Source organism: Heloderma suspectum, chromosome 2 (assembly GCF_057233095.1).
Source record: "Heloderma suspectum isolate Gila_16-S chromosome 2, 16-S_ref, whole genome shotgun sequence".
Taxonomy (NCBI): Eukaryota; Metazoa; Chordata; class Lepidosauria; order Squamata; family Helodermatidae; genus Heloderma; species Heloderma suspectum.
In genome coordinates this window covers 308,941,446-308,964,345 of record NC_139459.1, presented here as the reverse complement: position 1 = coordinate 308,964,345, position 22,900 = coordinate 308,941,446, and the positions used below count along the sequence as shown (strand labels likewise).

The following is a 22,900-nucleotide window of genomic DNA, read 5'->3' as shown; positions in this document are numbered from 1 at the left end:
AGTCAGCTTGCTAGTCAAACTTTACCTTTCATAATGCTCACCTTTTTAACAAGGCTGGACCAGCATTTTGCAAATTTGCTATTAAGTTCGGGATTGACTGTGAGCTACTGACCACACGCAGTCTGCATCTAAACAATGTTATTTCCGCATATGTGCTGACTTGATTGGATGATTAACCATTTTCTTGCTTATGATACACTGTGATGATGTCACATTGTCTTACTCTCACTCTTGTTGCATTGGACTTGGGTTGTCATAGAATCATAGAATAGTAGGGTTGGAAGGGGCCTACAAGGCCATCGAGTCCAACCCCCTGCTCAATGCAGGAATCCAAGTCAAAGCATCCCTGACAAATGGCTGTCCAGCCTCGTCTTGAAGGCCTCCAGTGTGGGAAAGCCCACCACCACCCCAGGTCATTGGTTCCATGGTCGTATTGCTCTTACAGTCAGGAAGTTTTTCCTGATGTTCAGCCGGAATCTGGCTTCCTGTAACTTGAGCCCATTATTCCGTGTCCTGCACTCTGGGATGTCGTTTGTACAGTACTTTCTTTTACTTTGTTCAGCAAGTAAATGTGCTGTTTGTGGGTATACTGTTCCTGAGAGAAACCACAGGAAAAAAACCAATCAGGAAAGGGGTACATAATGTGGTGAAATCATGACGCACTACACATTTCCAAACTACAGCTCCCGAGATGCACTTTCATATTAGGATGTGCAAAGGCTCATTTATGCAGAACCAAAGTTTGTTTTAAGGGAGAATTCTCATCCAAGCTTATATGGGTGAATTCGGTATAACCCAAGGAAATAACTAATTCACCTAGGATAGGTTTGCTAATCACTAGTGATACTGCAAGTTCTCTCTGCATTGTTAGCTCTGTGGTGGATTATGTGTGAGGACTTCAGGCTGCAGTCATCATAGAATATATACCTGCCCAGATTCTAAGAGGGTCTTCAGAGGCCCTGCCCCCACCAAATCTAGTGAGGTGAGTGGCTATTAAGGAGAGGGCCTTTCCTGGTTGTAGAATGCCCTTCCCAGAGAAGCTCGCCTGGTGCCTTCATTGAGATCTTTTTGGCACCAGGTAAAGGATCTTTGTATTCCCCCAGGCATTTTAGTCCTTCAATTTTTGTTATTTTAAATGTGTTATTGTATTTTTAGATCTTTACACTGCTGCTGGCTTTTAGTTTGGTTTTATATAGAATTTTTAAACATTTAAAAGTTTTATATTATGTGTTATCATATTGTTCTATTTTATGGTTTTAACTTTTGTTAACTGCCCAGTGAGCTTTGGCTATTGGATAGTATAGAAATGTAATAAATAAACAGGATGAATGTGGCATGTATAAACTTGTCCTTAGTGTTCTCCTGTCAAAGGTAATTTTGCCCAGTTCCTTTTCCCCACAATTTGTTGGTGTTCTGCAATCAAAACTGGATAAATAAAAGCTATACTTCCAGATTATCATCACACTCATTATTTTTGAGCCACACCAGCTGATATAAAATTTGAACTCACACAATGTTTCCACTCTTTCAGCTGAATAGCAGTGTGGGTGTATGGAAATGTCATCATTTTGGCAATCAATCAAACTATTAAAGTCTCTGCTGAAAGGCCAAACTGATTCTGTTATGCTGAATGGGATGGTGATCTGCTTTGGCTGAGGGGGAGGGGGAGGGAGAGAAAAAAGGTGCTCCTGAGGCTTTAAGAAAATAAGAGGGGTTTTCTTCTGCTACAGCAGGGTGTGGTGTGCTTTTTGTTCTCTTTATTGAGATGTAAGCGAAGACACAAAGTATTTAAAAATAGCATCCCCCCACCCCCGAATGCTGTATTGGCAAGGATAGTGATAATGAAACAGAAATAAGTTTGTCCAAGGGTGGACAAACATTTCCTGCAAGAAACATCCATTCTCCTGTTGCAAGGTCACAAAGCAGACTATTGTGCCTAATCCTGACACTACTACTCATGCTAAAATGGCTGACGTGAGAAGATGAAAAAAGCCAAGGGGGTGGGGAGCAGGGCTCCATTCCTGTGCTTTTAATAGCAACCGAGCATTAAGTATGTGTGTGTGTTATATGTATATAATACATACATATGCATATAAGGTCCCTCTGCCTGGGGGATACCTCTTCCCCCACACCACTGCTCACTCCACTCAGCGGGGTCTCTTAATACTCTGTGTAGGATTTTCAGGAGGCTGGAGAGATTGACCTGGGAAAGAGTGGATAAGGAAGTCCACTTATGCCAGCACAGTCAATCCAGCATAAATCTATCTATCTCTATCTCTATTAACAGCTATGGCAATAATTGCAGGAATATTTTGAGTACGTGGCAGGAATTCTGACCAGCTGAACACATTCAGGTGAAAGCAAGGAAGCAGAGGAATACCAGTGAATGTACACATGAAACAGATCATCTTGCAAATTATTTAGTGATTGACTCGAAGTTCCCCTCTCAGTTGTAACTACTATCAAGAGCTCAGCAAGCCACTCAACAGCTCTGTCCAGTAATCACTGATATCCCTTCCCTACTGCCATGGTACTGCTTGGCCATTCTGTGTATTTAAATAATCATGAACACAAACTAATTTACTTTTTGTCTTTTAATAAAGACAATTGTGTTATGTCCATGACTGATGTTGTTTTACTGGTGATATTTGATTTTTATAATACTACATTGGGCATGTTTTTATGTATTGTAAGATGTTTCATTACATAAGCAGCTTTGAATTTACCACATGAAAAAAAGAGCAGGGTTTTAGTTAATAAATACGAAATTTAAAAAAATATTGACACTAGCAAAAAACAGAACAGAACCCAACACCACAAAGCCACCTTCTGCAGTATGCATTAGCTATAGGAAAAGTAAGCAATACTTATTTGGCTATGGGAAAGCATAGAAATGTTAGCATTTTGGAAATTAGATAAAGAGCTACACATATCATTTGCATCCACTTGTATTCTCTAGCCAAGTCTGTAGCACTACAGCAGTTAAATAGCTGTGCAAACTGAACTTTCCTATAATTAGCCAGTGGGCTGCAATTCTCTACAGGATGGTGTCACTCTTTTTATTGCAGATTTAGCAGTGGTCTAGGTTTTCTTCCAGCTGGAAAGGAATCCACACTTCCTTGCAGGAGAGTTACTAAACCTTTGTAAATGCATTTTCTAAGCTTAGGCAAATAGGCATAAAACAGAAATGCTGGATACAACTGACAGACTGAAGGCAGGGGAGCGGAGGAACATTTCTGTTCACATCCAATGGGAAATTTCACAGACAAGAAAGGGGGCTACTGAATGAGGATAGCATAATAATCATATGCAACCAGGATGCATATTAAGACGCTTCCGACAAGTTGGAAGTCGGTGTTGGAATTGCCGTTCCAGGATACTGTGGAGCTGTTGTGGATAGTACCTGCTCACTGCCTTTAGCCTGACACCTGAGCTCAGCAAAAGGAGAAATGGACTTTCACCCTGAGGCCTACAGTCTGCCACTGTCTAATGACATTTTCGTCTCCTCTGAAAGCTACGCTTACTTTTTGTTGACATTTGCACCCACATCATGTAAAGGATGATTGGGCCTCAGTAGAAGGTAGGAGTGGGGCAAGAGGCTATGCCATGAGGCAGAGCTACCAAGTTTAAAACTCCCTTGGTTATTTGCAACATACCAGCCACCACTGCAAGTACTCAGTGAACACCCTGATCTTTCCGCTCAGTTGGCTAGCTGTGTAGTCTGGGTGACGTGTGAGTTTGGCAGGCCTATCAGGGACAGCATGAAACCTATCAGCAGTGGTGTCCCTTTATAACATTAGTGAGAGGTTTGCAAGAAGTACATGAACGGTAAGAAAAATAAAAGAGACTACTACTACCAACTTCCCTGTGACATGCACTAACTTCCGATCAACCCTTATTTCCTCCCTTTTGAGTGAGATGGCATACGATCAGTCTCATATCACATAAGGATTCTTGGAAACCTCATGTATTAGATGAGGCAGAAGTGAAGTGAAGGAGGAGTGCAGCCACCAAACCTTCCACCAGAAGGGCTCACACCACAAGCAGTAGGAACTGTTTGTGCAGAACAGCTGATAAGTAATGGGGTGAGGGAGTTCAGAACACAAGGGCCCAGCACTAGCCCACTCCCTAGCCAATAGGTTCTTGTTCCAAACACCGACACTTTAGGGTGACCTCACAGAGAAACACAGCAGAAATAGCAACAGTTCATCCCCATCTGACTGTGTCAGGCAATGTAGTTTTAATTATTTTCCTAATAATGAATGATTGCTTATGCTTATTTAGTCAGGAGGAAATCTTATCTCCACCAATCTTCATTGAACACCCTCAGAAAACCATATCCAGTGAGAACTCTGTGCGGTTTACACGTAGTGCAATCATAAGCATGTTTACTCAGAAGTAAGTCCCATTGAACTCAATGGGCTTACTCCTTAGTAAGTGTGCTTAGGGTTGCAGCCTTAATCAGTGTATTAATTGATTTATCAGTTAACGATGAGCTATTTGACTTTGTAATTTGTTTGTTTTGTTTCTCTGCACACAAATTATTCCCACTGCTGCAAAAAAATGAGAAAATATCTTATATGAAGGAATGATAAATGCTTTTGGCTCCACAACAGACCTGTGGAACTGCAAAGCTCCAGGATCCAAGTGGGAGTTGATAGTGTCAGAAGTCAGTCGAGTGGATTACTCAACCATACAAAATATTTCTGTTTGCACTGAGACAGGGGGATTTGCAGAAGTCATCCCATGCCTAAGAAAGCAACTCTATAGAAATATTCCTTCTTCCCATCCAAAAGTTATAAAGGACATCAACTATTCATACAGCAGACGGTTCAATAACATCACTCTCTCCCACCTTATCTCTCTGAATCAGTGGCAGTCACCACATCAGTGGTAGTCACCCTCTGAATGTCTTTCTCCTCTATCCATGGAAGGGCCTTCAAGAAAATTATTCTCCTTAGACCAACTTTCCCTTAGCTGGCAGCCTCCAGATATGTTGGACTGCAACTACCAGCATTCACAGCCAACACATCTGGAGGGTGCCAGGTTGGAGAAGTCTGCCTTAGACAAATTCTCCTCGCTAGCTGTGTGGCCAACAGCCCATTCCCACTGATGATTCGCTCCAGATTTCTGGCACATACAGACAAAGATAGCTTTTATCACTAGACAGATTTCTTGGCAACGGCTCAGTGAGCATTTCTGCACAACAAGCCACTCCTGATAGAGTTCACCTCAGCCTCTTCAGTGCCTTTTCTGTCTCCTAAATTATAGCTAAGTAAGAGGGCAATTAGGTTTCAGCAATTAAAATGATTTACTTACCATATGTAACGGCCGGAGCATCTCCACATACCTGTGAAAAAGAGACAGCATTTTATTAAATTGCCAGCCAGTTACAGCTGAATGAATCAATGTGGAATGTGCCACTCAGTTTACAAGATAACAGCAAACCACATTCTTTGGCTGTTGGACTCACACTTTCTCTGAAGACACAAGTTCCTGGGCAATAAGGTGAGCTCTGGAGTGTCCTTCTTTCTGTTCAAAAGAAAACAAAACAAAACAAGGCTCAAAAATGTTCCACAGCTCCATGAAAAAAACCATGAAGGAGCAGAGAATGCTCTTGGTCAGCATACTGTTTGGATCTTGTAGTCTAGAAACATCAAATTATCATCATCATCATCAGCCTAATAAAATAAAGTCTCTAGGCAATGTACAAATATAAAACAGATTAAAATCTAACAAATCAAAGTACAATTGAATTCAGCAATAAAATCCTAAACAACCCTAAAAAAAACAGCAGCAGAAGAAATATTAAACACCAAGGGTGGTATGCAGTGCAGCACAAGTGCTAATGAAACTTATGCTGTGCTGGCATAAGGGACCTCTAGCCCAACGCCAATGGCATTAGCTGGTGCAACAGGTTTTCCGAGGAATCCCATCATACCAGTGAACACTACTAGAGTTGTTCCAGAGGTCCCTTATGCCAGCACAACATAATTTATCTTAGCATTCGTGTTGCATTGAATACTGCCCAGACAAATTGTTTCACACACAGAAAGAGCTAAAATCACCTCAGAACTAAAAACTGCCCAATCACCATCAATTGCAGAGACAACTACACCAAGAATCTTTATGATTATTAAATTATCTATAAAATCCTTTAAAAATTCATTGCTTTTAAAATGGATAAAAAATGAAAAAGTCATTGCCTGGTGCCAAAGGGACAAAAATGGGGATGGCAGGCAAGCCTCTCTAGGGAGAGCATTACACAGCTGGGGGGCCACTACCAAGAAGGCCCTCTCCCTCATTACCACCCTCCATAAATCAAATTGAGTGGGCACTGAGAGATGAGCCTCCAGTGGTGATCTCAGAGCACAGGCAGGTACATATGGGAAGGGGCCCCAAGCCATGTAGAGCTGAATAGGGCACTTTGGATTGGGCCTGGAAACGGAATGGAAGCCAGTGAAAGCAAGAGAGGACTGGCATAATGTGTTCATAACACCAGGTCCTAGTTAGAACTCTCACTGCCATATTCTGCACCAGCTGAAGTTTACAGACCATCTTCAGAGGCAGCCCCATGAACAATGCATTACAGTGATCCAAAGGAAAGATACCAGAGCATGGAGCACTGTGAAGGCTAATAATAAATATTAGACCATATCCCTACAAACCAGTATCATGTCACGGTTGTGCTATATAACAGATGCGCTCTGTTCTAACCTCTGTCAGGTAGGAGAATGTACAGAGTCTTTCAACCATGTAATGCAAAATGCTGGTTAGGTGGTCATATTTTCTCATATGTGACAAGCATGCCCAAGAGGATGACCTACTCGAGGATGACTGCAGAAATAATACTCTATATAAATTATCCTTAAATTTATCTATCATCAGCCACTGAAGGCCATGTTACATTTTAAAAGGTAACTACCACTGTTTCTAAACAGATCTGTATCCAGAACATTTCTTTTGGTGGGACCCCAGAAATTCTGTGGGGGCGGGTTGAGCTTGGATGCAACGTGGACATGTCTATGCGCACTCCTGGGCCCCAAATGTGAGTGGGGTATTTGGTGGAGTCTAAGATATTAGGGCAGAGCATGATGTTCCAAGGCCTTCTGCAGTGTATGTACAGTACCCAACCCTTGCTATACCACAACTTTTGGTTGGTCTTGTAATTTACTTGTAAATGTACAAGGAAACGTACAAGGAAACAAATGAGTCTGTTTCCCGCCTCCCAGCTGAGCACAGCAGAGCAGAGGAGAGCAAGCTGCTCCAGCTGGTCCAGGGACTACAGAAGCAAGCAAGCAAGCTCCCAGAGAGCGAGCGACCAGAGCGAGCGAACAGGGGGAGCAAACAGGAATTGGCCAGGGGAGCTGCAGTGGTAGAAGAGACAAAGGAGACAAAGGAGACAGAGGCTAAGAGGTAAGTGGGCTGCAGGAAGCCCAGGGGGCTGCCCTTTAGCCTTCTGAGTGGCTGTGAGCTCACCAGGTGCTTCTGAGAGCGCCAACTGGATTGGGTGTGTGTGGCCTGAGTACTCCCAGCAGCTGAGTGGGCGGGAAGCTTCAGTCTGTTTCCTGCCTCCCAGCTGAGCAGAGCAGAGCAGAGCAAGCTGCTCCAGCTGGTCCAGGGACTACAGAAGCAAGCAAGCAAGCTCCTAGAGAGCGAGCGACCAGAGTGAGCAAACAGGGGGAGCAGACAGGAGTTGGCCAGGGGAGTTCAGCAGGGGAGGTCAAGGGGGAGGCCCCTAACATTTTTTCATTTTTTTTTCTTTTTTAACAAACTTCTTGTAACACACACTTCCACACCAGTGGGACTCTGCTTTTAACCTCTAGTGAGTAGAGGAGCAAGCACAGGCTAGTCTAGAACAATCACAAAGCTAGACACAAAAAGGGAAAAGAGGCTATGGAAGAACAAGACTCTCCAGTGGTGGTGACCTGCAAGGTGTGTGCAATGTTTGTTTTCTTGCCTGAGAACATGGCCTACACCTGCAACAAGTGCAAGTTGATCACGCTGCTGGAAGAAAAAGTAAGTGGACTGGAGCAGCAACTGTCGACCCTCCGGGGAATAAGAGAACACGAAGCGTTCTTGGACAGAATGGGGGAACTACAGCAGCAAAGGGAAGACCAGAAGCTTGAAGAGCAACAGCAAACTGAGGCAGAGGTGGGAAATGCTGAGGTGAGGAAAAATGGAGAAGAGGATACTCCTTGGAAAAGGGTGACAGTTAGGAGAAGAAGAACTAGACGCCACTCTGCACCAGTGGAAGCAGTGGAGCTGTGAAACCGATTCCAGGTACTTTAGAATGAGACTGGAGGACAGCCTGCAGAGGAAGAATCACAGGCAAACCTACATGAGAGTGAGCAAGAGGCTGAAGGTCAGTCAAACAGAGGCGATGAAACCCAGGCCTACAACAAGAAGAAGAGAAGAGTGGTAGTAGTGGGAGACTCCTTGCTGCATGGGATCGAGATGCAAGTATGTTGCGAAGACCCGTGGACTCGCCAGGTATGTTGTCTCCCGGGAGGACGGATTAGAGACGTGACTGAAAGGTTGCCTGCACTCATAAAGCCCACTTACAGGTATCCCTTTCTTCTCATCCGTCTGGGAACAAATGATACCGCCAAGCGGAGCTATGAAGAAATCACATCAGACTTTGAGCTTTGGGCAGGACACTCAAGAACTTTGGGGCCCAGATAGTTTTCTCATCCATCCTTCCAGTAGTCAGAAGAGGGACAGAAAGGGAACGAAAAATACTCCGGGTGAATGACTGGCTACGACGAAGCTGGTGCCGACAAGAGAGATTTGGATTCTGGGACCACGGGCTATACTTCCTGGAAGATGGGCTGTTGGCAAGGGACAGGTTGCACCTCACAAAGGCTGGGAAGAATGTGTTTGGCCACAGCATGAAGAACTTCATCAGGAGGGCTTTAAATTGAATCCTACGGGGAAGGGAGATGTAAAGTTGGGGGTAACAATGGACGAAGGCTCATGCACTGCAATGAAGAGAACAGCTCTAATAGCACCCAATAATGGTCTTCAGACACATGTAGGAAGAAAGCCAGACCATGAAGCACATGGTCTTCGATGTCTATATACTAATGCCCAGAGTATGGGAAACAAACAGAACGAACTTGAACTCTTAATAGAAGAGGGAAATTATGACTTGATAGGTATAACTGAGACATGGTGGGATGACTCTCATGACTGGAATACAGCAATTGAAGGATGTAACTTGTTCAAAAAGAACAGGAGGAACAGAAAGGGAGGTGGGGTTGCACTGTATGTGTAAAATACATATCTCTGCACAGAAATACAGGAGGATGAGCTTGGTAGCCCCATCAAGCGCATCTGGATCAAAATAAATGGAGCAAAAAATAAAAGGAACCTGGTGGTCGGAGTCTACTACTGGCCACCCAATCAAGGAGAAGACAAGGATGAAAATTTGAAAAGCAAATAGCCAATGTTTCAAGGAAGCATGATGTAGTAGTAATGGGGGACTTCAATTTCCCCGATATTTGTTGGGAGACAAATTCTGCAAAACATGGCCCCTCCAGGAAATTCCTGACTTGTGTGGCGGATAACTTCCTCCTACAGAAAGTAGAAGAGGGAACTAGAGGATTGGCTATCCTTGACTTGATCCTAACCAACAGAGATGACTTAGTGGATAAAGCAGCAGTTACGGGAACTCTGGGGGAAAGCGACCATGTTGTACTTCAGTTCTTGATTCTCAGGGAAGCAAAAGGCGAGTGTAGTCAAACGCGTACCCTGGATTTTAGGAAAGCTGATTTTAATAAACTCAGAACAATTATCAGTAAGGTCCCATGGCAAGCGACTCTAACGAGAAAAGGAGTCCAAGGTGGGTGGAAGCTTTAAAAAAAGGAAATTCTAAAGGCACAATTACAAACAATTCCAACAAGAAGAAAAGGTGGAAGACAACAGAAGAAGCCAATGTGGCTTCACAGAAAGCTTAGAGATGACCTGAAAACAAAAAAAGGACACATATAGGAAGTGGAAAGAAGGTCAAGTAACAAAGGAAGACTACAAGCAGGTAGCACAGAATTGCAGGGATGGCGTCAGGAAGGCTAAAGCTGAGAACAAGCTGAGGTTAGCGAGGGATACTAAAAACAACAAAAAGGCTTTCTTCAGCTACATGTATATTAAAAGGCAGAGGAAAGAAATGGTTTTCAGCTATTAAATAAGGATGGCAAAATGATAACAGATGACAAAGAAAAGGCAGAGGTGCTCAATTCCTACTTTGGCTCAGTCTTCTCCCAAAAGAGGTTCTATGACCCCCCTGGCAAAGGCGAAGTATAGGCTGAAGGGGCAGGATTGCAGCTTGAGATTGATAGGCATATGGTCAAGGAACACCTAATGACTTTGAATGAGTTCAGATCTCCAGGGCCAGATGAACTGCATCCTAGAGTAATAAAGGAACTGGCAGAAGAACTCTCAGAACCGCTGTCTATTCTCTTTGAGAAATCATGGAGGACGGGGGAAGTGCCAGATGACTGGAGGAGGGCTAATGTTGTCCCTATCTTCAAAAAGTGTAAAAAGGAGGAAACTGGGAATTACAGACCAGTCAGTCTGACATCAATCCCTGGGAAAATTCTGGAGCAGATGATAAAGCAATCCATCTGGAAGCACCTTGAAAACAATGCAGTGATTACTCGAAGCCAACATGGATTTGTCAAGAACAAGTCCTGCCAGACGAATCTGATCTCATGTTTTGATCAGGCCACCTCCCTTGTGGACCATGGGAATGCTGTAGACATAATATACCTCGACTTCAGCAAAGCTTTCAACGAAGTGCCCCATGATATCCTGATGAGCAAACTAGCACAAAGTGGGCTAGATGAAACAACCATCTGGTGGATCCACAGTTGGCTACAGAATCGGACTCAGAGAGTGCTTCTCAATGGGACCTTCTCAAACTGGGGAGAGGTAACAAGTGGGGTACCGCAGGGCTCAGTCCTGGGCCCAGTGCTCTTCAACATTTTTATGAATGACTTGGAGGAGGAGGTGCAGGGAATGCTGATCAAATTTGCAGATGACACAAAATTGGGAGGGATAGCTAATACTCTGGAAGACAGAAACAAAATTCAAAGTGATCTGGATAGACTGGAGCGCTGGGCAGAAAACAACAGAATGACATTTAATAGGGATAAACGCCAAGTTCTGCACCTAGGAAAAAGAAACCAAAGGCACAGTTACAAGATGTGGCTCAACAGCACTACAAGCGAGAAGGATCTTGGAATTGTTGTCGATCACAAGCTGAATATGAGCCAACAATGTGATGTGGCTGCAAAAAAGGCAAAGGCTCTTTTGGGCTGCATTAATAGAAGCATAGCTTCCAAATCCCAGGCAGTACTAGTTCCCCTCTACTCAGCACTGGTTAGGCCTCACCTGGAGTACTGTGTTCAGTTCTGGGCACCACACTTTAAGAAGGATGCAGACAAACTGGAGAGGGTTCAGAGGAGGGCAACAAAGAGGATCAAGGGACTGGAAACAAAGCCCTATGAGGAGAGACTGAAAGAACTGGGCATGTTTAGCCTTGAGAAGAGAAGACTGAGGGGAGATATGATAGCACTCTTCAAGTACTTGAAAGGTTGTCACAGAGAAGAAGGCCAGGATCTCTTCTCAATCATTATTCCATGTGCAGGACACGGAATAATGGCCTCAAGTTACAGGAAGCCAGATTCCGGCTGAACATCAGGAAAAATGTCCTGACTGTTAGAGCTATACGACAATGGAACCAATGACCTAGGGAGGTGGTGGGCTCTCCCAAACTGGAGGCGTTCAAGACGAGGCTGGACAGCCATCTGTCAGGGATGCTCTGACTTGGATTCCTGCATTGAGCAGGGGGTGGGACTCGATGGCCTTGTAGGCCCCTCCCAACCCTACTATTCTATGATTCTATGTGTGGATTGTGGTGTGAGTCTTGTTTTAGACAATTCCAAACCGCCCATGGAAAATGCTGTCTTTTATTATGGTATTTGATTATGAAATGATAGAAGTGAGGATGAAATGTAGACATTTGGTTGGCTTTCCTATTTGATGGTAACATCCCAATTCTCATACCAAGGATCACTGGTCTCCTCTCACCCCCACTATTACACATGGCTGAAAGCTCTGCTCAGCTCTCTGTGGTCTGTATGCAAAAAATGTAACTGTCCTAAAATAGGTTATCAACAGTTCAAAATATTCCTCAGCAGCAGCAAGTGTGTGTGAAATGGCAGGGTATGCCTGTTCATGCACATGCATTTATATGGATGTGCACTGAAGTCAAGATGCAGCCATTCCCCCACTCAGAGATTTAGCTTCTAAAGAGCCTGGGCAGGTGGTAGAACCCTAAAGAATACCAGTGCTAGCAACTCACACTAAAAACATTTTAAAGGCATCTATAAAAGGCAAAAATCGGGACAAAATGGGAACAGGGACAGGGTGCTGGAAAATAAGGGGAGTTGACCTTTTAAAATCGGAAGAATTACTGTTAAATGTCAGCATTCTCTATGTTTTTGACATTTATCATAACACAGATATGAGTAAAGGGCTGCATCATGAAAATGTGGTTTTGATTAGCCATCGCATTCCTTGGTTTTGTTATCTGTTACAAGACATAATATTATTTCCCATGACCGTAGATAATAGAACAGTGGCAATGCCATCCAAACAGCAAGCAATCACACATTAAATAGGAAATAAATAGAGTCCAGTGACACCTTAAAAAGCCCAAAATGTCACTGTAGTATAGGCCTTCATAAACTAGAACGTGCACACACACTATATCCACTTAGAGTAGACCCACTGAAATGAGTGTGACATAACTCAACGGGGGGGGGGGAGGGAGGAAGGGAGAGAGGGAGAGAGAGAGGGAGAGAGAGAGAACATACATGTACATGTAAAAGCAGAAGGAAGTTCATAAGGCGTGGTGCCAAAAGAGCACGAAATGCAAGAGGCAACAACACTGGCCACTCTGCACGTCCTCTATTGATGGGCTTGGCTCAGATCTGCCAAGGGGCAGCACATATTTCACCACTGACCAAGACTCACTCTCCCTTCTTGTATACAGTTTGTCACAGTCGGTAATTCTATTCATGATTAATTTGTCTTGAGGCAAAAGTCAAAACACTGGGACCCCTGGTGTCACATGGCCTGTCTAGGGCGAATTTTTGAGACTGTGTCTCTCGCTAGGCGTTGCCCCGTCTTGTGTTGTTTAATTGCTGTTTGTTTAACCAGGAAATGAACTCTGGGATTGACGACAGTGTCCGGAGACAGACTTCTGGGAACAGAGAGATGTAAGGAGTGCAGATCCTTCAACTATCAGGTTCCTTACACCGAACCCCAAGCGGCGCTTAAAATATGAAGAGCTGCCACTTCATTTTAGTGATTCCTTAGCCAGCCAGTGTGTGAGTACTTTGTATGCTTCCTTCCCAGACTCCTGTTTCCCAGTAGCAGCAGAGGCTCCAGTCCCTGCTGTTAAGTCTGAACTTTGGTGAAGGAAGCAACGGATCTGACAAAAAGTTCTGGCTCCTTGCCTAGTCAAGCCCCCGTTGCTTTTAATAGCTTCATCTTCCTCAGAATCTGAGGGCCCTTCCAGATGATTAAAAAAAATACTTTTATCACTAGCCTTGTCCAATGCCATTCATACAATTTATCCCACCCTCACGTAATGGACAGGGAGGTAGTTTCACTGCAAGGGATAGCAGCAGTGACATTCGTTTTTAAAGATCAGAGGGGATGTTAATTTTTGCACTGGGAAAAAAATATGTTTGTTTAAAAAGGAAAATGCTCAAAATGTGGGGCTTTGGGAGGCAGTGGCACTCACTGCCCACAAATATTGTTGCACCTGAAGTGAAAAGTAAAACTGCTAATACACCCCTCCCTTGATCAATTTCAAAGATCAGAGAGGGAGCTTGAAGTGAGGAAATAAGATCTCCCCCCCCCCCCCGCCTCTGGAATTTGCTGCTAGAATGATTGTTTCATATTAGTGGATGGTGAAGACAGCTCAGAGGAGGTGGGTAGCCTTCCTTAAGCTAGTCACATTTTTAGAAAAAGTTTCTTTTGTTAACAAGGAAGAGGAGAAAGGGATGTTGTACTCAGCCAAAAAGAGAATGTTTTCAAAACTTGTTAAAGGTTCAGAAAATTGTACTGCTATGGGTGTGTGAGAAATTTTTACTCATCATTGGTGAAATCACAAGCACTGTTAAATACATTAAACAAAAAAATCGACTGGTTCAAAAAGTAATGAAAGTTGCAAAGCTGATGTTCAACATAATAATTTTTTTAAGTTGCAAACTGACAATCTACTGATCTGTATATCCTTGGGCACTAGTCTTCAATGCCAGAAAACACAGGTTTCTCAAAGCCTGGGTAACCAGCACTGAGCCCCTCATTGGCACCAACAAAGCTGCTAAAAAAAGTGATTTTAGTCCAAGCAACACCTGACCGCAACAAACCATGGAAGGTGTCACACAGACACAAAAGCTATCAAATTACTCCAGAACTAACTCAGTCTCCAGCCCTGCAAAAAAAAGTAATTGTAACATCCAGACCTGGCTGCTTATATCTGTGAGAAATAACACTATAGAACGTAAAACCAGAGGCACATAGAGAAAAAATACACACACCTAAAACCAACTAAAAAAGAATTCTACAAATTAAAACCCATCAAAACCTTTACATCATAGTATTAATACTCCCCTTCATGGATCACTGCCTTGTTGTGGCGAAGGGGCTTGCGTAACTCAGTGAAGCCATAAGCTATGCCGTGCAGGGCCACCCAAGACGGACAGGTCATGGCAGAGAGTTCTGACAAAATGTGGTCCACTGGAGAAGGAAATGGCAACCCACTCCAGGATTCTTGCCAAGAAAACCCCATGGAACGTATCACAAGGCTAAAAGAGATGACGCCGGAAGATGAGCCCCTCAGGTCGGAAGGTGTCCAATATACTACTGGGGAAGAGCAGAGGGTATTTCCAAGTAGCGCCAGAAAGAGTGAAGCGGCTGGGCCAAACCCGAAAGGACACTCAGCTGTGGATGTGTCTGGTGGTGAAAAGAAAATTCGATGCTGTAAAGAACAATTTTGTTTAGGAACCTGGAATGTCAGATCAATGAATCAAGGTAAGCTGGAGGTGGTCAAACATGAGACGGCAAGATTGAACATCGACATCTTGGGAATCAGCGAACTAAAATGGACAGGCATGGGCGAATTTAATTCAGGTGACCATCATATCTACTATTGTGGGCAAGAATCCCTTAGAAGAAATGGAGTAGCACTCATAGTCAACAAAAGGGTGGGAAAAGCAGTACTGGGGTACAATCTTAAAAACGATAGAATGATCTCAGTATGAATCCATGGCAAACCATTCAACATCACAGTAATTCAAGTCTATGCCCCAACCACTAAGGCCGAAGAAGCTGAGGTTGATCAGTTCTATGAAGACCTACAATACCTTCTAGAACTAACACCAAAAAAAGATGTCCTTTTCATCATAGGGGATTGGAATGCCAAAGTACGAAGTCAAGAAATACCCAGGATAACAGGCAAGCATGGCCTTGGTGTACAAAATGAAGCAGGACAAAGGCTAATAGAGTATTGCCAAGAGAACACACTGATCATAGCGAACACTCTTTTCCAACAGCACAAGAGGCAACTCTACACATGGACATCACCAGATGGTCAATATCGAAATCAGATTGATTATGTCCTTTGCAGCCAAAGATGGAGAAGCTCTATACAGTCAGTCAAAACAAGACCTGGAGCTGACTGTGGCTCAGATCATGAGCTGCTTCTTGCAAAATTTCGGCTTAAATTGAAGAACATAGGGAAAGCCATTAAACCATTCAGGTATGACCTAAATCATATCCCTTATACAGGGGAGGTGACGAATAGATTTAAGGGATTAGACCTGAGAGACAGAGTGCCTGAGGAACTATGGACGGAGGTCCATAACATTGTTCAGGAGGCAGCAACGAAATCCATCCCAAAGAAAAAGAAATGCAAGAAAGCCAAGTGGCTGTCTGATGAGGCTTTACAAGTAGCTGAGGAAAGAAGGGAAGCGAAAAGCAAGGGAGAAAGGGGAAGATATATCCAACTGAATGCAGAATTCCAGAGAATAGCAAGGAGAGACAAGAAGGCCTTCTCAAATGAACAAGGCAAAAAAAAAAAATCGAGGAAAACAACAGAATGGGAAAGACTAGGGATCTTTTCAAGAAAATCGGAGATCTCAAGGGAACGTTTTGTGCAAAGACGGGAATGATAAAGGACAAAGAAGGCAGAGACCTAACAGAAGCAGATGAAATGAAGAAGAGGTGGAAAGAATACACAGAAGAACTATACAGGAAAGATCTTAATGTCCCTGATAGCCATGAGAGTGTGGTCACTGAACTTGAGCCGGACATCCTAGAGAATGAAGTCAAGTGGGCCTTAAGAAGCATTACTAACAACAAAGCTAGCGGAGATGACAGTATTCCAGCTGAGCTATTTAAAATCCTAAAAGATGATGCTGTTAAAGTGCTGCACTCAATATGCCAACAAATTTGGAACATTCAACAGTGGCCACAAGACTGGAAAAGGTCAGTTTACATTCCAATTCCAAAGAAAGGCAATGCCAAAGAGTGTTCAAACTACCGTACAATTGCGTTCATTTCACATACCAACAAGGTGATGCTCAAAATCCTCCAAGCTAGGCTTCAGTAGTATGTGAACCGAGAACTACCAGAAGTACAAGCTGGGTTTCGAAGAGGCAGAGGAACTAGAGATCAAATTGCCAACCTTCGCTGGATCATGGAGAAAGCAAGAGAATTCCAGAAAAATGTCTATTTCTGCTTCATTGACTATGCTAAAGCCTTTGATTGTGTGGATCACAACAAACTGTGGCAAATTCTTAAAGAGATGGGAGTACCAGACCACCTTACCTGTCTCCTGAGAAACCTGTACGAGGGTCAAGAAGCAACAGTAAGAACCGGACATGGAACAACCGATTGGTTCAAAATTGGGAAAGGACTACGACAAGGCTGCGTATTGTCGCCCTGCTTATATGCAGAGTACATCATGAGAAACGCCGGGTTGGATGAATCACAGGTTGGAATTAAGATTGCCAGGAGAATTATCAACAACCTCAGATACGCAGACAATACCACCCTAATGGCGGAAAGCAAAGAGGATCTAAAGAGCCTCTTGTTGAGGGTGAAAGAGGAGAGGGCAAAAGCTGGTTTGAAACTCAACATTAAAAAAACGAAGATCATGGCATCTGGCCCCATCACTTCCTGGCATATAGAAGGGGAAGAAATGGAAGCAGGGACAGATTTTGTTTTCTTGGGCTCCAAGATCACCGCAGACGGTGACTGTAGCCATGAAATTAAAAGACGCTTGCTCCTGGGGAGGAAAGCTATGGCAAACCTAGAGAGCATAGTAAGAAGCAGAGACATCACCTTGCCGACAAAGGTCCGTCTAATCAAAGCTATGGTTTTCCCAGTAGTAATGTATGGCTGTGAGAGCCGGACTATAAGGAAGGCTGAGCACCGAAGAATTGATGCTTTCGAACTGTGGTGCTGGAGAAGACTCTTACGAGTCCCCTGGACTGCAAGGAGGTCAAATCAGTCAGTCCTAAATGAAATCAACCCTGACTGCTCATTCGAAGGACAGATACTGAAGCTGAAGCTCCAATATTTTGGCCACCTAATGCGAAGAGAAAACTCCCTGGAAAAGACCCTGATGCTGGGAAAGACTGAAGGCAAAAGGAGAAGGGGACGGCAGAGGATGAGATGGCTAGATAGCATCACCGATGCAATGAATATGAACTTGAGCACGCTCCGGGAGAGAGCGCAGGACAGGAAGGCCTGGCGTGCTATGGTCCATGGGGTCACGAAGAGTTGGACACGACTTAACAACTGAACAACAATTAATGCTCCCTAAGGATAGCGGGATTCATGTTGTAACATATATTTGGGCTCTACATGTATAATAGATGTGTATGACAATTGTATGATCATATTTCACACCTCATTAAGAATCACAACTTTACATACCACCTGGAGAAAAACAGTATTATCTCTGTAAGGGCACAATCCTATGGGGATAGGTGGCCGCCTCCGAACTCAGAGGCAACCGCCTACCAATGCAGGGCAGAAGAATTGCAGAGGGGATCAACCCCTCCATGCTTCAGCCGCTCTGCATTTGCAGCTAGACAGTTGATTTCAGCTGTCTAGCTGCGGGAAGGCAGAGTGGAGGAAGCTGCTGCTGGAACGACAGCATTAATGACGTACCAGCATTTCCGCCTTCCCCACCCCGGAATGCCCCCCGGAACGCCCATTTTTGCCCCTCCACACTCCTCTTCCAAGCGCTAGGCACGGGGCCATTCCGAGCTGCCTGCCTGCCTCCTTAAAAAAATATTGTTTGAGTGCTGGGGAAATGATCACAGCAAAAGAAGCACTGTCATAAAAAACACATGTCTAGATCTCATACAGCAAATGGCCTCAGTGGCACGGAGTGCCTTCTACCAGCTTCGGTCAGTAACTAAGCTATGACCCTATCTTGACAGGGATAACATGGCCTCAGTAGTCTATGCTCTGAAAACCTCCAAGTTAGATTACTGCAATGTGCTCTACGTGGCGCTGCCCTTTAAGACGGTTTGGAAGCTGCAACTTGTGCAAAATGAGGCAGCAAGATTTAATGCAGGAACCAGAAAGTCTGAACATATAATACCAATTCTGGATCGTTTGCACTGGCTGCCTACATGTTTCTGAGCAGAATTCAAAGTACTGGTTTAGACCTATAAAGCCTTACACGGTTTGAGACCGAAATACCTGATGGAACACCTCTCCTGGTGTGACCCTACCTGCACACTATGATTGTCATCTGAAGCCCTCCTCCAGATACCTCCTCTAAGGGAGGTTCAGAAGATGGCGACAAGTGAGAGGGCTTTCTCACTGGTGCCCCCCCCCCCCCATTGTGGAAAACTCTCCTGGCGCCAACAGTGTCATTGTTTTGGTGCCAGGTTAAAACTTTCCTGTACTCCCATGCCTTTGACAGCATATGATAAGGTTATAACTGGTCCTGGGATTTTTATTGTTGAGTGTTTTAAATTTGTTGCATGTAAACAGTTCTGAATATTGTGTTTTATATTGTATTTTAAAAATTTAGTATTTTGTAAACCACCCAGAGAGCTCTAGCTATTGGGTAGTATAGAAATGCAAATACAACAACAATATATTTCTTGCTCTGGGTTGGCACTACCGTTAGGCAGAGTGAGATGGCTGCTTCACCTGAACGTGGGTGTTATGAAAGGGCAGCAAACTGTTAGTTGCTGTATTATCACTGTAAGAAAGAGACACTTGTTGCATTTGCTGCATTATGTGCCAAAATAATATGGCCAGCCTTGGGTACTGTGCATAATTTTAGGTGGGAGAGGGGGCATTTGCTGTTTTGTCTCAGGCTGGGACATCGAAAGAGGTTGTCTCAGAACTGATAGGACCCTTTCATGTGACTGTTTTCTCTTTCCAACTCATGCACTTGTGAAATGTGATAATTGTGCCTAGGCTTCTCATATAGCATGTGCTAAAGCTGCAAATTCTATGAATTTTGTTGTTCTTATAATTTGCAGCTCCTGATTATGTACTGTTACATAAGTTTTATAACACTTACATTAGTATAAGTGTTATATTTCCTTTATATAGCTTAAATCCAATATCGTGAGAATTCAGTGGGATTTCCCCATCCTCTCCTCCCCCTGTAGCCCCTTGCACACACCCCAAATCTGCTCCAGAGGGTTCCCCAACCCTCTAGAGCAGATGTGGGGGTGTGCAAGGGGCTGTAGGGAAGATGGGAAATTCCTTCCACCAGTGGTTTCTGTTCTGCTGGCAAAAGAGCACCATTGGATTCAAGCCTATGTATGTTAATGGCACAATATGTTGTTTCATGTTTAAAAAATTGTGGAGTCAATTGGTCCCCACACACCATTCTTGTCAGTGTTATGTATTTTACATTGTGGAGTATTATTGATACCACATACCAAGTTGATTTTGCAACTATTTGGTTTACTGAAGAACGAAAGTTCTCAATAAAGGCTTTTTTTTTAACTTACCAGTGGAGTCATGCTCAATACGCCCAGTGTTCTATTCTTATGGCTTTCTTAGGATACATTTGACATGAAAACCAAATTGATTCAGTATTTTTTTTCGGTTGATGGAGGGTTAACCCTTTTCACTTTAACTCATGATTTGACAAGTTCTGTTTATGTTGCTTAAGGTGCAATCCTATGCATGTTTAGACAGAAAGAAGTCCTGGGGCATGCTGGAAGTTGTAGGACTTTTTTCTGACTAAAAATGCATAGGATTGCACCCTTAGGCTTCTTCACCTGCCTTTTCTTGAACAGCAAGCTAGACTTTTTACCTGACAATATGTCTGAATAGATGCCCATTCTAAAAACAGGCTACTACACTGTTCTTTGTTGAACATGGAATCTTTGGGCTTCTTCACATGGAGCTTTTATTCTGCTATTAAGATGGCTGCCACAGACGTTTCGGGGCTCTTTGGATGACGCCGTTACCCTGAAGGGTGTCTCCTGCCATTTCCCCCAGCCTATCTTGTGTTTTCCCCAAACGCAAAAAATGTGGTATTTTTTTCAGCCCATGGAACAGGAGAGCCATTTCCCCCAGTGAAATTCTCCAATAGCAGAAGAAACCAGCTGTGGACATTTGTTTTCAGTTGTTGGGGGCGTGGTCTGGATGATGAAGGCATGGGGAATGGGTTGTGGGACTGCAGGGCGTGTCGCACTTGGGAGATCCTGAGCAGGGTTGCATGGAAGGAGACTGAGCACATTTGACAGGCGTGAGGGCTTGTGCTCTCTCCCTTCCTTGCAAGGAGGGGAGGGCACAGGGTTTGAGGGCGACTCCTGCCTCCGTTCAAGTCTTGCTGAGGAAGGACAGATCTGAGCCTCCCCCCACCGGTGATTTTCCCCTTTGCTTCAAGGCGACCCTGCTGCCAAACCACCCAAATCCTGGTTGCAGCACAGCACGCCACCCACTCGGCAAAAGCAGCACCAGACAGCGCCCAAGAAGTGCATTGCTGTCAAACCACATGTCTGCCATGTAAATGCTTGAGCACATTTCTTGATTAGAGGGATAAGAGGGTAGAATGCCTCCCTGCAATGAAGGGAGACAGATCTGATCCCCCACCCCACCAAGCTCAGAATCAACATCCTCTATTGATTCAGAACACCCCATTAAGTTCAATGGGGCCTACTCACAAGTACATGTGCTGAGGGTTGCAGATTTAGAGTGTGTCAGTCGCCATCCACCAGTAACGTGCAAGGGGAGGGAAAGGGGCAGGAACCAGGGAGGAATTATTGCTACACCCCGAGCAGCATCACCACCCCCGTTGGAAGGAAAGAAATGAAAAATAATGCAACAGGGACAGCCATCTAAAGAGAATGAACCAGTCCTGTGATGATACTGAATGGGGAAAGAACCAGCATTGATGTGGAATTCTCCACTCATGTGATGGAGCCCATTATGGTGCTTCTAATCTAAACTCATTTTATTAGTTTACCAAATCAGGTAGAATTTGACTGTTGGACTCTTCAGTGTGCAAAGTGCAGTATCTAACAATAATGCTGGACTTTTCTGTAGTGAAAACTAATGTTAACCAACACCAAACCAAAACATGTTTAAGACAATTAACAAGCTGTTAGGCGTGCAACATAGCACCCAATGAGTCAGCAGCAGTAACTGTACTTAAACTGTGGTATGTCATGATGCAGTGGATAAAGATGCCCTTTTCACCAAGTAAAGTGTCTTTGTCCACATTTAAAGAGGGCAGCTGAAATGACACTGGAGAATTCAAATTAGCATCTTACTGAATTTTATGAGGGGTCTGTGTCAGCCCCTTGATTTAATAGGACAGAATGACACAGATAAATGAAGCACCATAAAGGGGCACAGAACACCCAAATGGAACAGCACTCTTAAGACCCACACTGAGTGATTGTTGGGTTAAAAGGATGCATCAGGGGGTTACAGGGCTGTAATCACTAGCCCCACCATCTGCTGCCAGCCACACACTTATTGGCCATGTGAAGCTAGTCTATCTGAGAGGGGATCTTGGCCCAAGAAAGATTCCCCCTCACATGGAGGAGGCCTAAGTGCATAACAGAATTCCTGTGAACCTGTATGTATGTATGTATTTATTTCATTTCTATACCGCCCAATAGCCGGAGCTCTCTGTAGAGCTTCTACAGAGATAGAGATACTGTAGAATTAAGAGTTACAAATATTCCCCGTTCCCTATGTGTGAGCACCTTTACACTGTGCCTGTGAACAAATCTGCCCTCTTGTCCCCCTCCTAATCTAAGTCCTGTTTGTATTTAGTTAGGATCAGAAGCACTTTAAGTGTAAAAGACCTAAAGGGTACTTAAAGCTGTTAACTGAAACAAATGCCACATGAGAAAAACAATCTGTCTGTGCTTAGTAAGGTAGGAATGCCAGCATCAGACCAAGAAGTGTAGAGATTACATGACAGCAACCACTAGTACTGAGGAAATCTACAAAGCTCTCTCATGACATTCTTCTCATGGCTGTTTTTCCCTTCCTTTGTCTTCATCTTTGTATGCTCAGGTGGCACCAAACAGATAAGACAGGAAAAGGCACAGACAGCATGGCTAAAATAGCAACTTGCCACTATTTGTGAAATATACGTATCTTATTGATATTGTACCCTGCCTGCCAAAGGGCTGAGCAACAGGATGAATAATGAGGAAATGCAGGCTCGTGTCTGATGTGCAGCATTTGCAAGACCAAATGTGTTTCAGGAGATGGCTAATGCTTTGCAAGTGCCTCTTATTTCATGAGCTACTAACACATTTATGGTTTTGGTGCATGCACTTTTATTGATTACATCATTCTATCGTTCTTG

The 22,900-nt window shown here is 43.9% G+C and overlaps 1 protein-coding gene across 1 annotated transcript in view; it reads right to left on the bottom strand.

Annotated features, from left to right (window-relative positions):
- The window catches only part of FGD5 (FYVE, RhoGEF and PH domain containing 5), a 223,075-nt gene that overhangs the window by 97,955 nt on the left and 102,220 nt on the right, over positions 1-22,900 (bottom strand). Inside the window, exons 4-5 of the mRNA XM_084832489.1 lie at positions 5,474-5,532; positions 5,320-5,350 (exon numbers count right to left, since the gene is read on the bottom strand). Of these exons, the coding sequence (XP_084688615.1) occupies positions 5,320-5,350; positions 5,474-5,532 (90 nt within the window). The remainder of the gene's footprint in view (positions 1-5,319; positions 5,351-5,473; positions 5,533-22,900) is intronic.